The sequence below is a fragment of the Numenius arquata genome, chromosome 1, assembly GCF_964106895.1.
Source record: "Numenius arquata chromosome 1, bNumArq3.hap1.1, whole genome shotgun sequence".
Classification (NCBI taxonomy): domain Eukaryota; kingdom Metazoa; phylum Chordata; class Aves; order Charadriiformes; family Scolopacidae; genus Numenius; species Numenius arquata.
Genome location: NC_133576.1, coordinates 32,596,247 through 32,611,870, shown reverse-complemented (window position 1 = coordinate 32,611,870; position 15,624 = coordinate 32,596,247). Strand labels below are relative to the sequence as shown.

Sequence of the window (15,624 nt, the reverse complement as noted above, 5' to 3'; positions counted from 1 at the left end):
TGAAGTTCTGGCTTAAAATTAGTCTATGAACTGATTTACAAACATTGTTGCTTGAGTGAAGAAGCGTGTGAAGAATTGCCAAGTTCCACATGTCCGGCTCTTGTAGTTAACTACTCCTAAAGAAACTTCAGTGAAAGGCATATAATCAAGAAAGAATAGCAGCCTTAGTACTTACTGAAAACATAAAAGGTGTCAGAAATGTAAGATTGAGAGTTTTGAGATCTGTGTTTTAAACCACCACCATGATTTCTCACACCCTGCTCAGCATGATGGAGAGCTTCCCAACAGCAAGGACAACAGCTCTAAAAATTAACTATCATAAAAACAAATGAGATCTTTTGTTTCGTTTAATTAGATCTAAGTTAAACTTCAGGTTGTATTCACTGGAATGGCCACGCAGAAGTTTGCTTTACAAAAATCACTTTTGATTCTTAAAGCACTCCAATAACTATGACAGTAATTAGCAAAAATACATCTGCTCTGATCCAAATCTGATGAGTGACTGAAGTTATTGGTGGCAGCCAGAGGGTCTTTCAAAGCACCAGCACAAGTTATCTGTACACTATGTATAAAATTCTGCATTCCTCCAAGAGCCCACAAGTGCCACATCCCAGCAGCACGCTCCAGCCTCAGTTCATGTCCCAGTCCCACCTCAATGCATTTGGACCCTAAAGAGCTGCCAATAGCGTGCACAAGCCACAGCGAATTAAAACCAGTGGGCTCAATGATACACAACATTACACAGAAAGGAGACAGAGGGCGGAGGATGACAGATATACAGCTAACTCTGTATGTATATAAATATATACACATATTTTCCAGTCATGTCTGGCTGCTTTCTGTTGCAAAAAAGTTTCCTTCTTAACGTTTCTTCTTCTGTTCATAGACATTTACCATAATGCCTGAACATTAAATTTTATAGCATCTCCCCAGGTAGTATGACCAAGACACAGAATTTCTCCTCACAGGAAAGACTATTGCCCAGGGTATCATAATTTCACTGTAGCAGCTATTAAAAATTGTCCTTTTGAATGTCTTTTAAACAATTCATGAAATCTTGTCTTTCTGAGGTCTAAAGCAATGCTGCAAAGATCCACATTTTAACTTTCAGCTTTGAGATGTTTTCCTTTGCATTGCAATCCCAGTTTAACCCATCACACCAAACACAAGCTATTCTGGCTCACGTTTGAGGCTTTTCACAGTCCTTTCATCATCCATTTATTATCTCTCACTGAAAGGCTAAGACCTACCTCTCAACTGAAGAGAGCAGTCCCACTAGCCCATTTGAGTGTTTAGCTTTTTTATGCATTTGGTGGTTTTGTTGTGTTTTTTTCCCCCCCCCTAACTAGCCAGTCATGATAATCTCACTCTGCTTTGCACAATACGGAAGAGCTCTCAAGTTCTAGCTAGTTCATTCATTCTTCTTGTTCTGCTATTACAAGAAGGACAATTTTAGGGAGGAACAAACCAACCCTGGAAGCTGCAAGTGTCCTCAAATCGGTGGGATCCCGGTCTCTGGGACACTTGCAAACAATTAAGTTTAAAGGGGCTGTCAGACCACAAGCTATTTCTGAGGAGTCAGATGTCCTTCCCAGAGAGTAGCTTCTGCCAGTGCTGGCCAGCCTAGGCTTGTGCTGCCAGATGCCACCCGCTCTGGCTACAAGCCACTCCTCTCTTTGAGCCAGCACCGCCACTTGCCTGAACCTCCAGCAAGTGAGCCTGAGCTCTCAATAAACCATCAGAAAGCCACTCTTTGCTTTTAATTAATTTCCTGCTGACTTAGTGATGAGTCAGGGGTGGGACCAAGGCTACGCCTATTTCCACTGGATTATACTATCGTGGAACAGCAGCCTTATGAGATTGAACTGTTTCTCTGCCTTTATTTTAACCCTATTTTTATCCAGTGAGAGAAACTGAGGGGGGAAAAAGCCTCCCACAGTCCTCATCCTACTTGGGCACTATCACAGAAAACTTATTCCAACAAGAGGTGAATATAAAATTCATCCAACAGCACGCTTGCAGGCATCCGATGCTCCTGGTGTGCCTAGGTGGTCAAAGCTGCACACCACACCTTCTAAGTGAAGGCACACACCCAGGCCCACTCCTGCACGGGCTGAAGCCACATACTCTGCTCTCCGCTCCCTCATTTAGGTATTCACATCCAGAAAGATGTCATTTACTGCAACGGTTAATGGTGCAAGTATCAAGAAAACCCACCTGGTCTCAGAACAGTTCCACTATCTGCCCTAGGGAAGCGACACCAGAGAAGATTTCAAAAACTAGACAATTCTTCCACACAAAATTCAGAATAGCACAGCTTGGAAATTCTAAATGAAAAGTTAAGCTGCATTTTTAAAGACAGGCCTTTATTACAAAGGGTCCACGGTATTCAATAGCAGGGACACATTTGGGCAAAGAACTCAGCTGTCTGGTTTGAATAGAGAAAGAAAAAAAATAACTAACGGAATGCCATTCAATAAAGGCTTTTCCATTTAGTCCGATTAAAAAAATTACTAACCTGATTTCCTACAGAAACAGGCTTTGTGATTACAAGAGTGTGCACGTACCCAGGCATGCCTGCCCTCCCGTCTGTCGAGAGCAGCAGCCTCAGCAGCCCAAGGCCACCTCCAGCAGCTTGGCCAGACCCCAGGGCTCCCCAGCACCCTTGGTGGCATAAGGATGAGGGCTTTCCCCAGCAGTTCATATGGCCACCACACAGCTCCTGACAGTGCTACCCACTGCTTGCCCACCTCCTGGGCCACAAGAAGTGACAGGTGAGAGAAGAGAGGGTGCTGGGGAAGAATGGAGGGCAGCACCTCCGCCCCACTGCAGGAAGGTCTTCCAAAGGTGAACTTAACCTGCACCCCCAGTGGATGCCCTCCATCCCACCCCAACTTTCAGTCCAAGGTGCATGACGAGGAAATTCCATCAGAAAAGCCAAGGACCATAGAATGATTTGGGTTGGAAGGGAACTTAAAGAACGAGTTCCAACCCCCCTGCCATGAGCAGAGACACGTTCCACTAGACCAGGTTGCTCAAAGCCCCATCCAGCCTGGCCTTGAACACTTCCAAGGATGGGGTATCCACAACTTCTCTGGGAAACCTGTCCCAGTGTCTCACCAGCCTCAGGGTGAAAAATTTCTTCCTGATATCTAAATCTAAGTCTACCTTCTTCCAGTTTGAAGCCATTACCCCTCAACCTACCGCTGCATGCCCTTGTAAAAAGTCCCTCTCCAGCTTTCTTGTAGGCTCCCCATCAGATACTGGAAGGCCACTATAAGGTCTCCCCAGAGCTTTCTCTTCTCCATTATTTGCAGCAATCAGTAAAATTATTTAATAGCTTATCCTGCCCTTTACTAATCTTTTAAAAAGAAAACCTTTGAAAAGACATACATAGCTAGCTTGAGAGGAAAATAAATAAATAAATTCTGCAAGAGAATGAGACTACAGATAACACTAAGTCACCTAAAATCCAAGGCAGCATTTAACAGGTTGCCTGCAAGATGACGGATTTCTGACAGCAGTTCCAGCTTCTCTGGCGAGACAGCCTTTCCCGGGTCAAGCATCAGGACACCGCCGGCACGTGTTGCACCCCTGTAGAAAGGCCACTGGAACACCACACACTGTCGGCCTGTGAAGGTCAGTGAGCAGCTTTCGTTTCCCTTAGGTAACAACCACCATGGATGCAGATGACACTAGAATTAAAATGAACCTCAAACACAATGGAGGCAGTACAGTATTTAAATATGTGTTGAGATTTGTCCTGAAGATCAGCGTATAAATTTACTACCTCACAATTAAAGAAACAGTAAATTCAGCAGTGCACTTCACAGAGGGCAACTGAAGTTTTCTAGGACATTTTCTTACAAGGAGAAAAAAAAGAAAAACTGGAAGATCTTTGGTGTGTTTTTTTTTTTTTTAATGAATTTGAATTACCTTATATTGAAACTATTGAAACGCATGTTTGCCTCAGGTTTCACAGAAAGCTGAACACGTTATATTCTAATATGTTAGGACATGATCTCAAGAAACTTACGACAACTTTGGTTTATAATCGCCAGTTGTTACGATTCAGTCCTGTCAGTCTCTCCTGTTTCAGTGGTGTGGTGGCAATATCACCAATAGCAACTTTCTGCCATCCTTCATCACTGCATACCTAGCTGAAACTTCACAGGCTGACTTACTTGAGTAAAAGGGTATGAAAGACTCCTCTAAAGAGTTCACATATTTGAAAAATAATTTGAAACATTAACAGAATTACAGTTCTGTGCTGCCTTCCTAGCAGCAACATTATGCCAACACATTCTCCACCAAACAATAGAAATAACAAACTCCAATAGCAAAAATTATCAATGCTTCTCTACTCAGTAAGGTTACAAAGCAACAGAGACCTCAGCATCTTTGCTGGGGATAGCAGGCAGCTTCAAACTCCTTTCCCGGTCTGTAAGAACACAGCAGTCTGTACACTGCACGCACACCCCCTGTCAGCACTAGGAAGTAGGTGGCAGATTTACCAGTCTTCTTTAAATCAGCCCCAGAAAAAGCTTCAAGGCAACATGCTAAGTTAGCAAGAGCTGAAACTGGTGATGATGGGGAAATCTGTCCACCCTTACCGTCAACAAATCCAGCGGTTACCCAGTAGACCGGCACACTGCAGCCAGAAAAGCAGCACAGTCAGCTTCAGGCGAGGGGACAATTACAGTCCAGCCAGGGTTATCACAAGATATGTTCTGTGCCTTTCAGCGTCAAGTCCCATAAAACAGACACAAGACTAGAGAGAACTTTTTTAAATGTTGCGAGTAATATGTTGGTTATTTTTTAATTTCCAAACAACTAAAGGAATACAGCGAGAAACAGAAGACTTAAAATTATCACCCCATTAAGAAAAAAAAAAAAATTATAAACTTAGGTGCCTGGATCAAAAAAGCTTCCTGATTACTATCACCAAATAATCAAAAGGTTTTAATATATGAAAATAAAATAATAGTGAGAAAATCTTTAAATGAAAAGAGCATGGTCCTCAAATTAATTTTGAATTTGAAAAAAAGAAGCTGACAAACTGGAAAGTAGGTAACACCAAGAAGGGAAATGCAACTCTACAAGCTGTCCAAAAGCTATTTAGCTTTCCAAAAAAAAAAAAAAAAAAAAAAAGAAAAAGAAAAATTTAAATTTACAAGCTTGGAACCTCTCTCATATATTTTCCCATGATTCTGTGCCAAAGCAAATCAAAAGTTAAAATATGCAAAGTATAGAAATGCTTTCTCAGTCATAAATATGATTTCCAGGATATAACGAAATACACAGTATTCGGTCATCTAACCACACCATTTATACCTTCGCACTTTGGAAAGTGTCAAAAAAAAAAAAAAAAAAGTACATTTCCAACAACTGTGGTCCCAGGAGAAATTTCCTTTTCCAAGTAGCTAACTTCCAGAGGAATAAAGTGAAACTGAACACAAAAGGAAAGTGGAGTAGGAGTCTGTACTTGCTATCTCCTCCTTTTCTGAAAAGAATGAATAATGTCTCCTGCTTGTGCCTACCCAGCCTTTTCCAGCTGCTTACTTTAAAGCACTCTCAAAGCATACACCTGAATGTAAATGAATACCATTTTCAACTTCTACAAAGCAGGGGGTTTTTTTCTTGCTTAATCCCAGTTAAATCACAGCTAAATTCAACTTCTCAAAATGATATTTTTTTTTTTAATTGAAATTTTATTGAAATTCAGAGAATCATTTTTGGTTTAAGAATAAGAACAGAAATTTTCAGCACAGGTATCTGATTTTTCTTAAAGTCATAGAATCATTTAGGTTGGAAAAGACCCTTAAGATCATCGAGCCCAACTGTTAACGTAACTCATACAGCTGTGAGAACAGCTATCATAGAAACCATGCACGAACTCAAGCCTAACATTTACTAGTCACCAAAAGCAATAGATGGCATTACACAATGCCACACAATTACACATTACACAATTACTACACAATTCACAATCCAGAACTCTTACATCTCAGACTCAGACCCTAATGTCAAATGAGCATCCTGTTTTAATTAAAGGGAGCCCTCTGGATTATGGGGTACAATGTGAGTGAAATGATGACATGTCAATTGGTAGGAAGGAGCCACAGAAGCATATAATGCCATTTTATCACATGCATTAATTTCCATGAATTCTGTCTAGACCAAACTAAAATTAACAAAATTAAATTTAAATAGCTACAGATCATGCCTTGAAAACACTAATGCCTCTCTGAAAAGCTTTTATTAAATATATTATTCTGTCTACATGTGCTTACTCTAAGCCTTAAAAATATGCTCTCACCTGATGGCTAAAAAAAAGCTTTAGTCAAGCATATTATAAACACAATCTGCATTTGCCTGACACTTAAACTTTGATAAGCTTGACTGTTGCCAATTAGTTGATAACAGAAACATTTTAAAAGAAATGTTGTGCGGGGTATATGTTTTTCTCAGCAAGAATTCACCAGTTAAAATAATTCAGAAACCTACTATAAACAAAAGCTTCAAGTCAAAGCTGTGCATGTCAGAATAAAAACTAAGAATTTGCATACCAATATTTCTTCTGCCTTACAAAAAAAAGTGTTTTACATACACAAATCTGTGTCAGGCGATGTTTCTAAAATTAACCTAACCGCACTCTGGCCTTGAAGCTGTTCAATATTGCATGTTCTTTGGATTCTACCTCTCCAACATCCTTACTTCAGAGAGCTAAATTAAAACTCTGGACATTCAGTGTTGTCACCTCTCACAAGACTGCTGTTTCTGTTAAAGTCCAATCATCAGGTAACATCAGGTTTCAGGAAAACTCTCATGCTGATAGCTTTCAACATGCTCCTGAATTTCATCCATTATGGCAAAGAAAAGCAAAAGTACGTAGCTAATGACATTTTCAAAAGAATGAAAGCTACGAAACCTAACTGGAAAAAAAAAATCAGCACCTCCTTAAATTGCAAAAGTCTATGTGTAAATAGATTAAATATTTTCATTGTTTCAAATGCTTTGAATTAATGGTGTTACTAAATACACAGAAAACCAGTCCATAATTAAATAGATAATAACTCACAAAGCCTGCCACAGATGACCGAAGTTATCAGTGTCCTTTTTGCAACATTTTGTGTCAATCTGTCCTTTACACCGTCTCCGGATCCAGTTCTTCCTTCATAGCACTTCATGGGAATCTCAATAATATTGACTCAAAATATTGCTTAACAACTCATTCCTGTAAAAGCCTAAGCCCACAAATTCCATACCGCATTCACCAGGAAAACTACTACGTAGTTCAGCATGTTAAAACCACTCCTCTATCAGAAGATACAGCCCTGCAGATACCACCAGAAGGCAACACAAACCTCTGCCACTCCAGACCATGGACCGGTGTACTCACCCTGAATATCCAGACGTAACCCACTGCAGCAAAGAGACAGACTTATTAACGTTCCCTTATAACTCACTTCTGAAAACTGGGATGGTAACAGAGCAGAAAGGTGGTATGGACAGGATTACTCAAAACCAGAGTAATGAAAATTTTCAATTACTGGTCCGTAGGGCCCTTAACTAGTGTATTGCAAGTTTAGAAGTGCTAAAGAAATCTAGTGACAGAGAGATCTAAAGCCTGCAACCCAATGAAAGCACAAATTTTAATGCTGTAAGAAAGCAATATTTTAGATGGTGATTGTGTTCAACCACAGCACACACTCCGACTGCTCTCCATTCTACCTGCAAGTTTGGCTGATGACCACATGTATATTCAGCACAGCATTAATGTAAGGTAACATTTAAAAAAAAAAAATCTGACACGCACTGTTCAGAATGCCGTGTTGCCAAATTGAGAGTTAAAAGTGTTCACAAAAAATTAGCAAGAGATGCCATTTGCCAACCTGATGTAGGAAACAGGAAAAAGTACTTCCTTTGACTTGGCACAAAGCCCAAGTTTGTACCATCACGCAAGGCATGCCCCCACTATCCTGTCCAGCAGTAAAGCATCTCACCACCACATCTTGACTTCAGCCTCACAGCTTTACATTACTTTATCACCATCTTTTCTCCCTGTTTTTTAAATAATAAAAAAAGATGAGGAATTTATCAAAAAAGTTTCAACTTTACGCAGTTTTATATGCAACTAACTATTGTGATTCACAGTACTAGTTTTTCCCTATTAATTATCCTTGACCACTCATTAACCACAACTTTGCACATATCACAGTCCTGAAGTGAATGGAAGGAGTTACCACCCCACCTATTGCACACTTAGCTCTCTGGCAGAGGTCGCATGCAAGTTCTATTAGTTTCACGGAACTAGTGAAACTGAACTAATATTCACTCCAGTCAAGTATTTTCTACTCTTGGCAGCTGTTGACTTCTTTAACAGCACCCCAACTGATGAAGTGTAATCATCAGCTAACAGAAGCGGTCTTTATTTCCTAATGGGGAAAAAAAGACTGAAGTCTACCCTGAATTCATAAAATCATTTTGAAATATGCTGTCACAACAGCCTCTCCTACATTTCTCACCTAATACTCTGGCTTGTTATTTGCATTGTGATGCTACGCTGCTACCCCAGGCAGGAGCCAACAGCCCCCTTGTGAGAAGCTGAATACTCTCAAATTACAGGTGTCTGTCTGCTGACTGAAGACCACTGCATCGGTAACTCAGTCACTGGGTTGTGATGGGGAAGTTTTAACACATGCCTCTGAATAAAATTAAGATTAAAAAAAAAAAATGAAACTGAACACAAAGAACCCCAACATATTCACTCCCCTTTGCTGTGATTCAATGCAACCTTCCTGCCTTTACATAGTCACACTGGTTATCACAAGAGAACTAGAAAGTGAAAGCGCTCAGGATACTTTCATTTCCCAGAAAAGCTGCTCCCACGCATGTGGCTTTCCTACTCAGTGAAAGTAGAAACACACTCCTGTCTCCGTCCAGGTCTTGGCAACACACACCCCCCCCCTCAGATTTTTAAGAGCTCTGTTCCATAATAAGTACTTCTGTCAATAATTTAAAAAACAAAAGTCAACTCAAACAAAACCAAAAAGTCAGGCTTTTAAAGGCATTTATTCCTACATGAAAATATGTAAGTGAAGACGCTGATCTTAAGCTTTTTGTTTACTTTTTATGCTAAGGAATATCAGGAATGTCATGTTTGGATCTTAGCTTTTGCCAGATGACTAGCTGGGAATTGCAAATCAGCATCTTCACTGCAGAAAGTGAAGAGCAATAAAACATAAAGAAACCCTATAAGCACCCCTGGGTGCCTTGATAATCCCCCCTCCATCACTAGCACTGCCACCAACAGCTATAAGGGGGTGACTGATGCAGCACCCCTAGCAATTCCGGACACAGGTGATGTGTGAGCATTAGACATCTCCCAGCTAGTTCTGCAAAGATCTCAGCCCAGCCCGAGATGGCAGCCTCCACGTCAGCTGGGGCATCAGGTCGATTGATTAACTCTGCCACTGCACCAGCCCCCAGAATCCAAGGTGTCCCTCAACCCATCCATGCACATCACTGAAGTTCTCAAGCCAGCTTCTCACAGACTGAATAATCAAACTTGGGTATATTATTCAGTCAGGAGTAAGAGAAGATTTAGGCATAAACAGAACAGAAATTGTATCTTCCATTCTATTTTTCATTCTAACTGAATAAGAGAACTCCATGAACACCAACTGAATTCACAGGATTAGAGCGATGCTACTTCCTGCCGTAACATATCTTTTCAGGCATAAAAGTGCAAGAAAAGCAACTGTTCAATTATCCTTCCGCTTACCTTTACAAAGCACTTTTAAAAATGTGAAATATTTTTCTATTTTGAGACATGGGTAATTTGCTTTTTGACCTTTTCATAGAAGATGATGGGTTTTGTCATCTTTTATAACTGCCACTCCTAATAGCCGTAGATACAGGGTTACCTTAAAAATATATAATTTTTTTTTTTTCTTAGGAAGTAATAAAGATATTTTAAAGTAATATTACAAAAGGTTAACAGGATAATGTATAAACCTTACATTTTCATATTCTTAAGCACCATTTTTCTTCAAGGTGTGGACCAAAAGATATTTAAGAAATTACTTCAGACAGATGCCAGTGATAGTACTATAGTTGTAAACTCCTGCTACCACAATCAAAATCATCACATAACTTTTATGAAAGGTTTTCTAGAATGCAACAGGTTTTAAACTGCTAATAAAGGTTTCAGAAAGGCGCAGATTCATACCATATTATACCAATTAAAAAAATGCCAGGATTCAGCTGGATTGCAAAGCTACCAAAAAAAACCCCAACCCCTAACCACACACCCTCCCACCAAAACATCAGAACATTCACAAAACCAGAAGGTATTCAGCATACCAGTCTGACAAAGGCTTTCAAAATTACTTTGAATGCCCGACCTTTGCACCTTGCTCTAGCTTTTAGAAAATACAAACAGGAATCTAGGTAGAAGGTGTAACTACAAGAAATACAAACTTTTTTATGAACTTTTTTTTTAAATTCAAAACAAGATGTGTATATCTAAAAGCCTAACTCCACAGCATTTCAAATAATTTTTGCAAACTACTTAGTAGTTGGTGCAAACACTTTCAGTAAACCAGTCTGGTTGCTCTGCTCATACTGGCCAAAAAACCATAATAAAGCTTCCCATACCAGTAGTAGCAGGTATAACCTCCCATATTCAAGCCCACCATGACACACAGTCCAACCACAGGCAGCCCATTCACAGGGAGGTACGTAGCCCATCGTCATTACATGACCCTGGGTGCATTTCTCAGACACAGGAGGACACCTGTGTGTTGCTCACAGGCAAGAGCAGTTCTGGCCACGTGATGACAGCAGGGAACTACAGCTTCTCAGATCCACTGGGCAAATGGTTGGTCAGGAAACCCTGAACCCAACTGATCAAAACACAAAGATTTTAAAGGCTGTATCCTCGGAAGGTTGCCACCTATCGAGATGATAAAAAAAAAAAAAAATGAGCACAACTCCCAAAATACCTTCCTTGCGTACCAAGTCCTCAGTAGATATTCTTTGCAATCACCTCCTGCCATTCAGAACTGCATCAACGTCTCTATTTCAATTGTTGAAGACATATGACTGTATCATCTTCCATATGAAGAACTACCACAGTATTAAGAAGTTAGTGGCTCTGGCTTTCAGGAAAGAAAAGCAGTCAGTACCATATTATTAGCTAAATTTTTCAATAATAAGTACATCAAATACACCGGACGAGCAGAGCAGAAGCACATACGTGAGCTAGCACCATTTTCTCCTTATTATTCCAAAAATCGAGCAAGAGAGAGGAAGTAAATAGTATTAGACCTTGCTTTAAGTCATGCATTATTTCAAGTGCTAAATATCCTTAAAGGTTTGTGCTTCTTTTCTTAAGAAAAAAGGAGCTGAGGTGACACACCTAACTTTATTCTACTATTCCTGTGACTGCACTACCAATATGGTGCTGAATCACAGGTCTGAAATAACAGTGGGCGTGAGAAACCAAAGGACAGATAAAACAGACTTTAAATCCATGTATCAACCGACACTCGGTCTCTCTCCAGAAGCAGCAGAACTTGATAATACACATTGCTGAGAGGGCAGCTAAGTGTCACCCTTTAAAATGCAGCTTCTTCAATCTGCTGTTCTGAGATGACCATCACAATAATTGTTAGCTAGAGCTGAGACACTGCTGAAACACATATGACCTCTCCACATCATTTCTTCCAATTAATAGGAAAATCACCGTTCACCCCAGCCCCTGTTGCTGAACCCACTGCGTAAAGGACACTGGCCGAGGGAAGGGTCTGCACAGCACAAGAGGCAGCCTGGGACAGTGTTCCCCCAGGAGAAAAAGTCAACGTAAAGGTGCACCAGTGCAAGCTGCCCCCACAGCAGCAGTGTGGGGCTGCCGGAGTACAAGGAATCCTGCTGCATACATGCCTTAGCTCTTCAGCAGCAAAATGCCTGACAAAAACTATTTTACTGGATGGAAATACAGACAGGGCAAAACCAGAAGCGGCTTTTTTTTAACTCCCCAGCCATTTACCTTTATTCACAGTCTTTAGTCTTAATATGTTACAGATAACCTACAGACACCTAACATTAGAGAAGCACACAAAAGCTGTAAGCAATGAGAATAACATGATTAATTACTTGCTTCAGAAGATAAATTACAAGTTTTAACTAGGAGTCAAGATGACCAGTAAACATGAAAGAAAGTTTCTTTTGACCCTATCCAGATGCCTTAACTACACAATAAACTAAAGATAGTTTCAGTGGGAAACGGGCTGTTTGTAGTTAGAGCGTTTATTAATACAAACCTACATCTCCAAGTACTGCTGAAGTTTGACACATACTTCCTGTATGACAGTAAGAAAACAGCTGATGAACAATGTTGGGAACCACAGTTCTGAATAAGGTATGCTGATGACTCAGGCATCTCTTGGAAATCCAATGTATTTCTGCTTGCATGTGGTTTCTTCACACTAACAGAAAACAATCATGACAAACTTTGAGGTCTCCAGAACAAACTCTCCTTATTCATGGAGCATGGGATTTTCTTCTTTTGAGGGAAGACTTTGAGTTACTGGTATGGTAACCTCTCCACCTTTCAACCATGCATCAGGCCACTGCACCTTCACAATTTTTCTTCTTACATGAAAATAAGCTGAACAATGTTAAAGTTTGTCATCCAATAAGCTATCCATTAATCTCACTAACCAATGAGATATTACTTGACTCCAAAGCGAGTATTTTTTTGCAAAACATTCTCAGGACTGGCCTTCCCCCTCCCTCCCCCCCCCCCGCAGCATGCGATTAGGGATAAAGAAGGTAACAAGGAGTTTCAGATAAAAATAATAATCAGGCAATTCAACAGAAGTAAAAAAGAAAATCCTTGCCAAGAAAAAGCCTGTTATTTTATACAGCTTGTCTAGATACTTAGACAAGTAATCATCATGCATAGATGCCAATTACTACTTTAGAATTATCACTAATTTTTTTTGTTTAATTTTTACTGCAGTATGGATTACCAGGTGATCTGCAACAATCAATCTCCAACCACCCTTTAAGCTTATCCTCGATTTGAAGCTAAAGTAATCCTGAACTACTGACCTGCATGCAGCAGTTTCGCTGAAAACCGTAACATTTCTTCTTCAGGATTACTGACAGAAAGTGCAAACAGGCAGCTCTGACCAGCGTCTACCAGGTATTGCATAACAGAGCATCCGATACAATAATTAAGGGATATTTAAGTAAACCATCAACAACAGGTTTTGTAAAAGATAACCTTGCTCACAAAAGTTGTCAGGTGCACAGCAGCAACAAATGAAGTTGTTAAACACAGAGGACACACACATAGCATGGGACCTGGCAGCAAAACTCTTGCTACGGTAGCCTGCTAGCACACCTCGATTCAAAACACTACCAGCTGAGGAACCAACAGACAAAATTAGTCAGGTCAGCCCTTGCCTTCCTGCTGAAGCAGCCAAAATCAGCACTAAGTACTTCCGACTACGATAGCAGTCCCTAACAAGACATGCCTCTCCCTCCAAATGAGCTTCTTGAATCTAAGTCGTACTACTTTAACCAATTATACCTTAATCACTGCATTCCCACTGTCCAGTCTTACGACTGGAACCATTTAACTTCCACACTGACTACACCAAAGCAAATATATCTTTATTGTCTTATAAAAGCATCACAAGCCATTAAAAGAAAAAAAAAAAAAAATCAGGGAAGAGGAGGCAGACAAATTGCTAACACGAGTAGTTGCGTTAACCAGCAAGTTACCTTTAAAAAAAATTTTAAAAAGCTTAAAAGGCACTGCAATTTAATCTGAGGTTTCTTTTTCCCTTGACAGCTCACTTCAAGCAAGGAAGAGCTTTAGAAGGTTTCCTTTTTTTTTTTTTTTCCTTTTTGACAGAGAAACATTTTCCAGCAACTCCTGCTGCACAGCAAAAGCTTCAGAAGCGCTGACATTGGTTTCACCCCATTTCAGGATGCACGTTAACACGACTCCCTAAATCCTGCACCTTTTTTTTTTTTTTTTTTTTTTTAACTCCAGCGAGAGAGCCGCTGGAGTCATGTCACACGCTGGAAATATCGCTCACCCTTGGCGGGCAGGGATACCGGGGGAACAGGAGGGATGCCGGGGCAGCAGGGTCACGCCGTGTATCTCGCCCCGGCTCTCTTTCCCCGGTACCACACCGGGGGCTCGGGCAGGACCTCACCACTCACCGATACGCCGCTCCCCCTCCCCGCAAAGTGCAACAGGCCCGCCCGGGGCCCCGGCACCGTCCCAGCCCGGGGAACGGCAGGTCTCCCCCGGGGCCGGGTACTCCCGCCAGCTGGCTCGGGGGAAACTGGGCCGGTGCGACGGCGGCCGCCCCCGCCGCACCCCCCTTCCCCCGGCGGCTTCGCGGTGGCCCCGGCCCGGTGCTGAAGCGGCGGGGGGCCGGGAGAGGCCGCCGCGGCGCGGGGAAGGCCGGGTCTCCCGCCCTCCTCGCCTGGGGGAAGCTTCCCACGGGCCCGGGAGGCGGCGGGGAGGCTGCGCCCCCGATGCAGGGGGGAAAAGTTGCCGGCGGGGCTGGGGCCGGCCGCGGGGGCCAGGCCCGGGCGAGGCCGGCGGGCAGGGAGGCGGCGAGGGGCGCGCAACCGGGCTGCCAGGCCGGGCCCTGGCGCAGCGAGCGGGCCCCCGCGGCGGGCCGGGCCGAACTGTGCCGGTGTCTCACCTTGGCGGCGCCGCCGGGCTGCAGCACGTTCTGCTCCACCGTCATGGCCCCCGCACGGCTCCCGGCTGCGCCCCGGGCTCGGCGGGCGGCGGCGGCGGCGGCGCCGTGCGGCAGCGGCTGGGCCGGGCCCGGGCTGGGCGAGCGGAGCAGGAGGCGGCGGAGGAGGAGGAGGAGGAGGGGCGGGAGGGGGAGCCCGACTCACCGCCAGGCGGGCGGGCCGCCGAGGCGGGCGGCCGCCATGGGGCAGCGCGGATCCGCTCAGGCCCCGCTGTCACTCCCAGCGCGGCCGCCCCCGCCGCCGCCGCCGCCCAGCCTGCCCGGAGCGCCCAACGCGCCGCCGGCCCCGCCCTCGGCTCGGCACGGCCCGGCAGCGGCTCCCTGGCGGCGCCGCCCCGCAGCACCTGCCCCGGGCGGAGCCCGCCCGCCGCCACGGCTACCCCCGACCCCCCTCACCAGCCTCCCCTGCGCTGCCCTTCCCCGCGCTATTTACACCCGCCGCCTCCATCTTGGCGGCGGCGGCGCTCGCCCCCGCGGGACAGCAGCGGGCTGGCCTTGGTCCTAGGGGAGGCGACCCGGCCCCGCCGAGCGCCCCCCCCGGGCCGCTCTGTCGAGAAGACCCCGAGACCTCCCTCCGGCCCTGTCAGGGGCGGCCCCGGGGGAAAACGGCGCGGGGAGCCGCGGTCTGGCGGCGGCACCGAGAGCCCCTGGTTCCCGGCGAGGAGCGGCAGCCCGCCGCGGGGTGCGTGGGCCGGCCGCAGGGCTCCTCCTGGGGCGTGGGGGCCACGGGTGACAGTCACCAGCCGCCTGACGGCCACCCGCGTATTTCGGCTTCGAGACCCCGTCGCTTTCCAGGGGTTTTGCAGGAAATTTCTGACCAGTTCCA

The 15,624-nt window shown here is 44.0% G+C and overlaps 1 protein-coding gene across 2 annotated transcripts in view; it reads right to left on the bottom strand.

The window, feature by feature from the left end:
- USP25 (ubiquitin specific peptidase 25) overlaps positions 1–15,035 on the bottom strand; it is a 97,414-nt gene extending 82,379 nt beyond the window's left edge. For both annotated transcript variants that reach the window (XM_074144349.1, XM_074144358.1), the window contains exon 1: positions 14,742–15,035. In XM_074144349.1, coding sequence (XP_074000450.1) covers positions 14,742–14,786 — 45 coding nt within the window. In that variant the 5' untranslated portion in view covers positions 14,787–15,035. The remainder of the gene's footprint in view (positions 1–14,741) is intronic.
- Between the last annotated feature and the right edge of the window lie 589 nt (positions 15,036–15,624).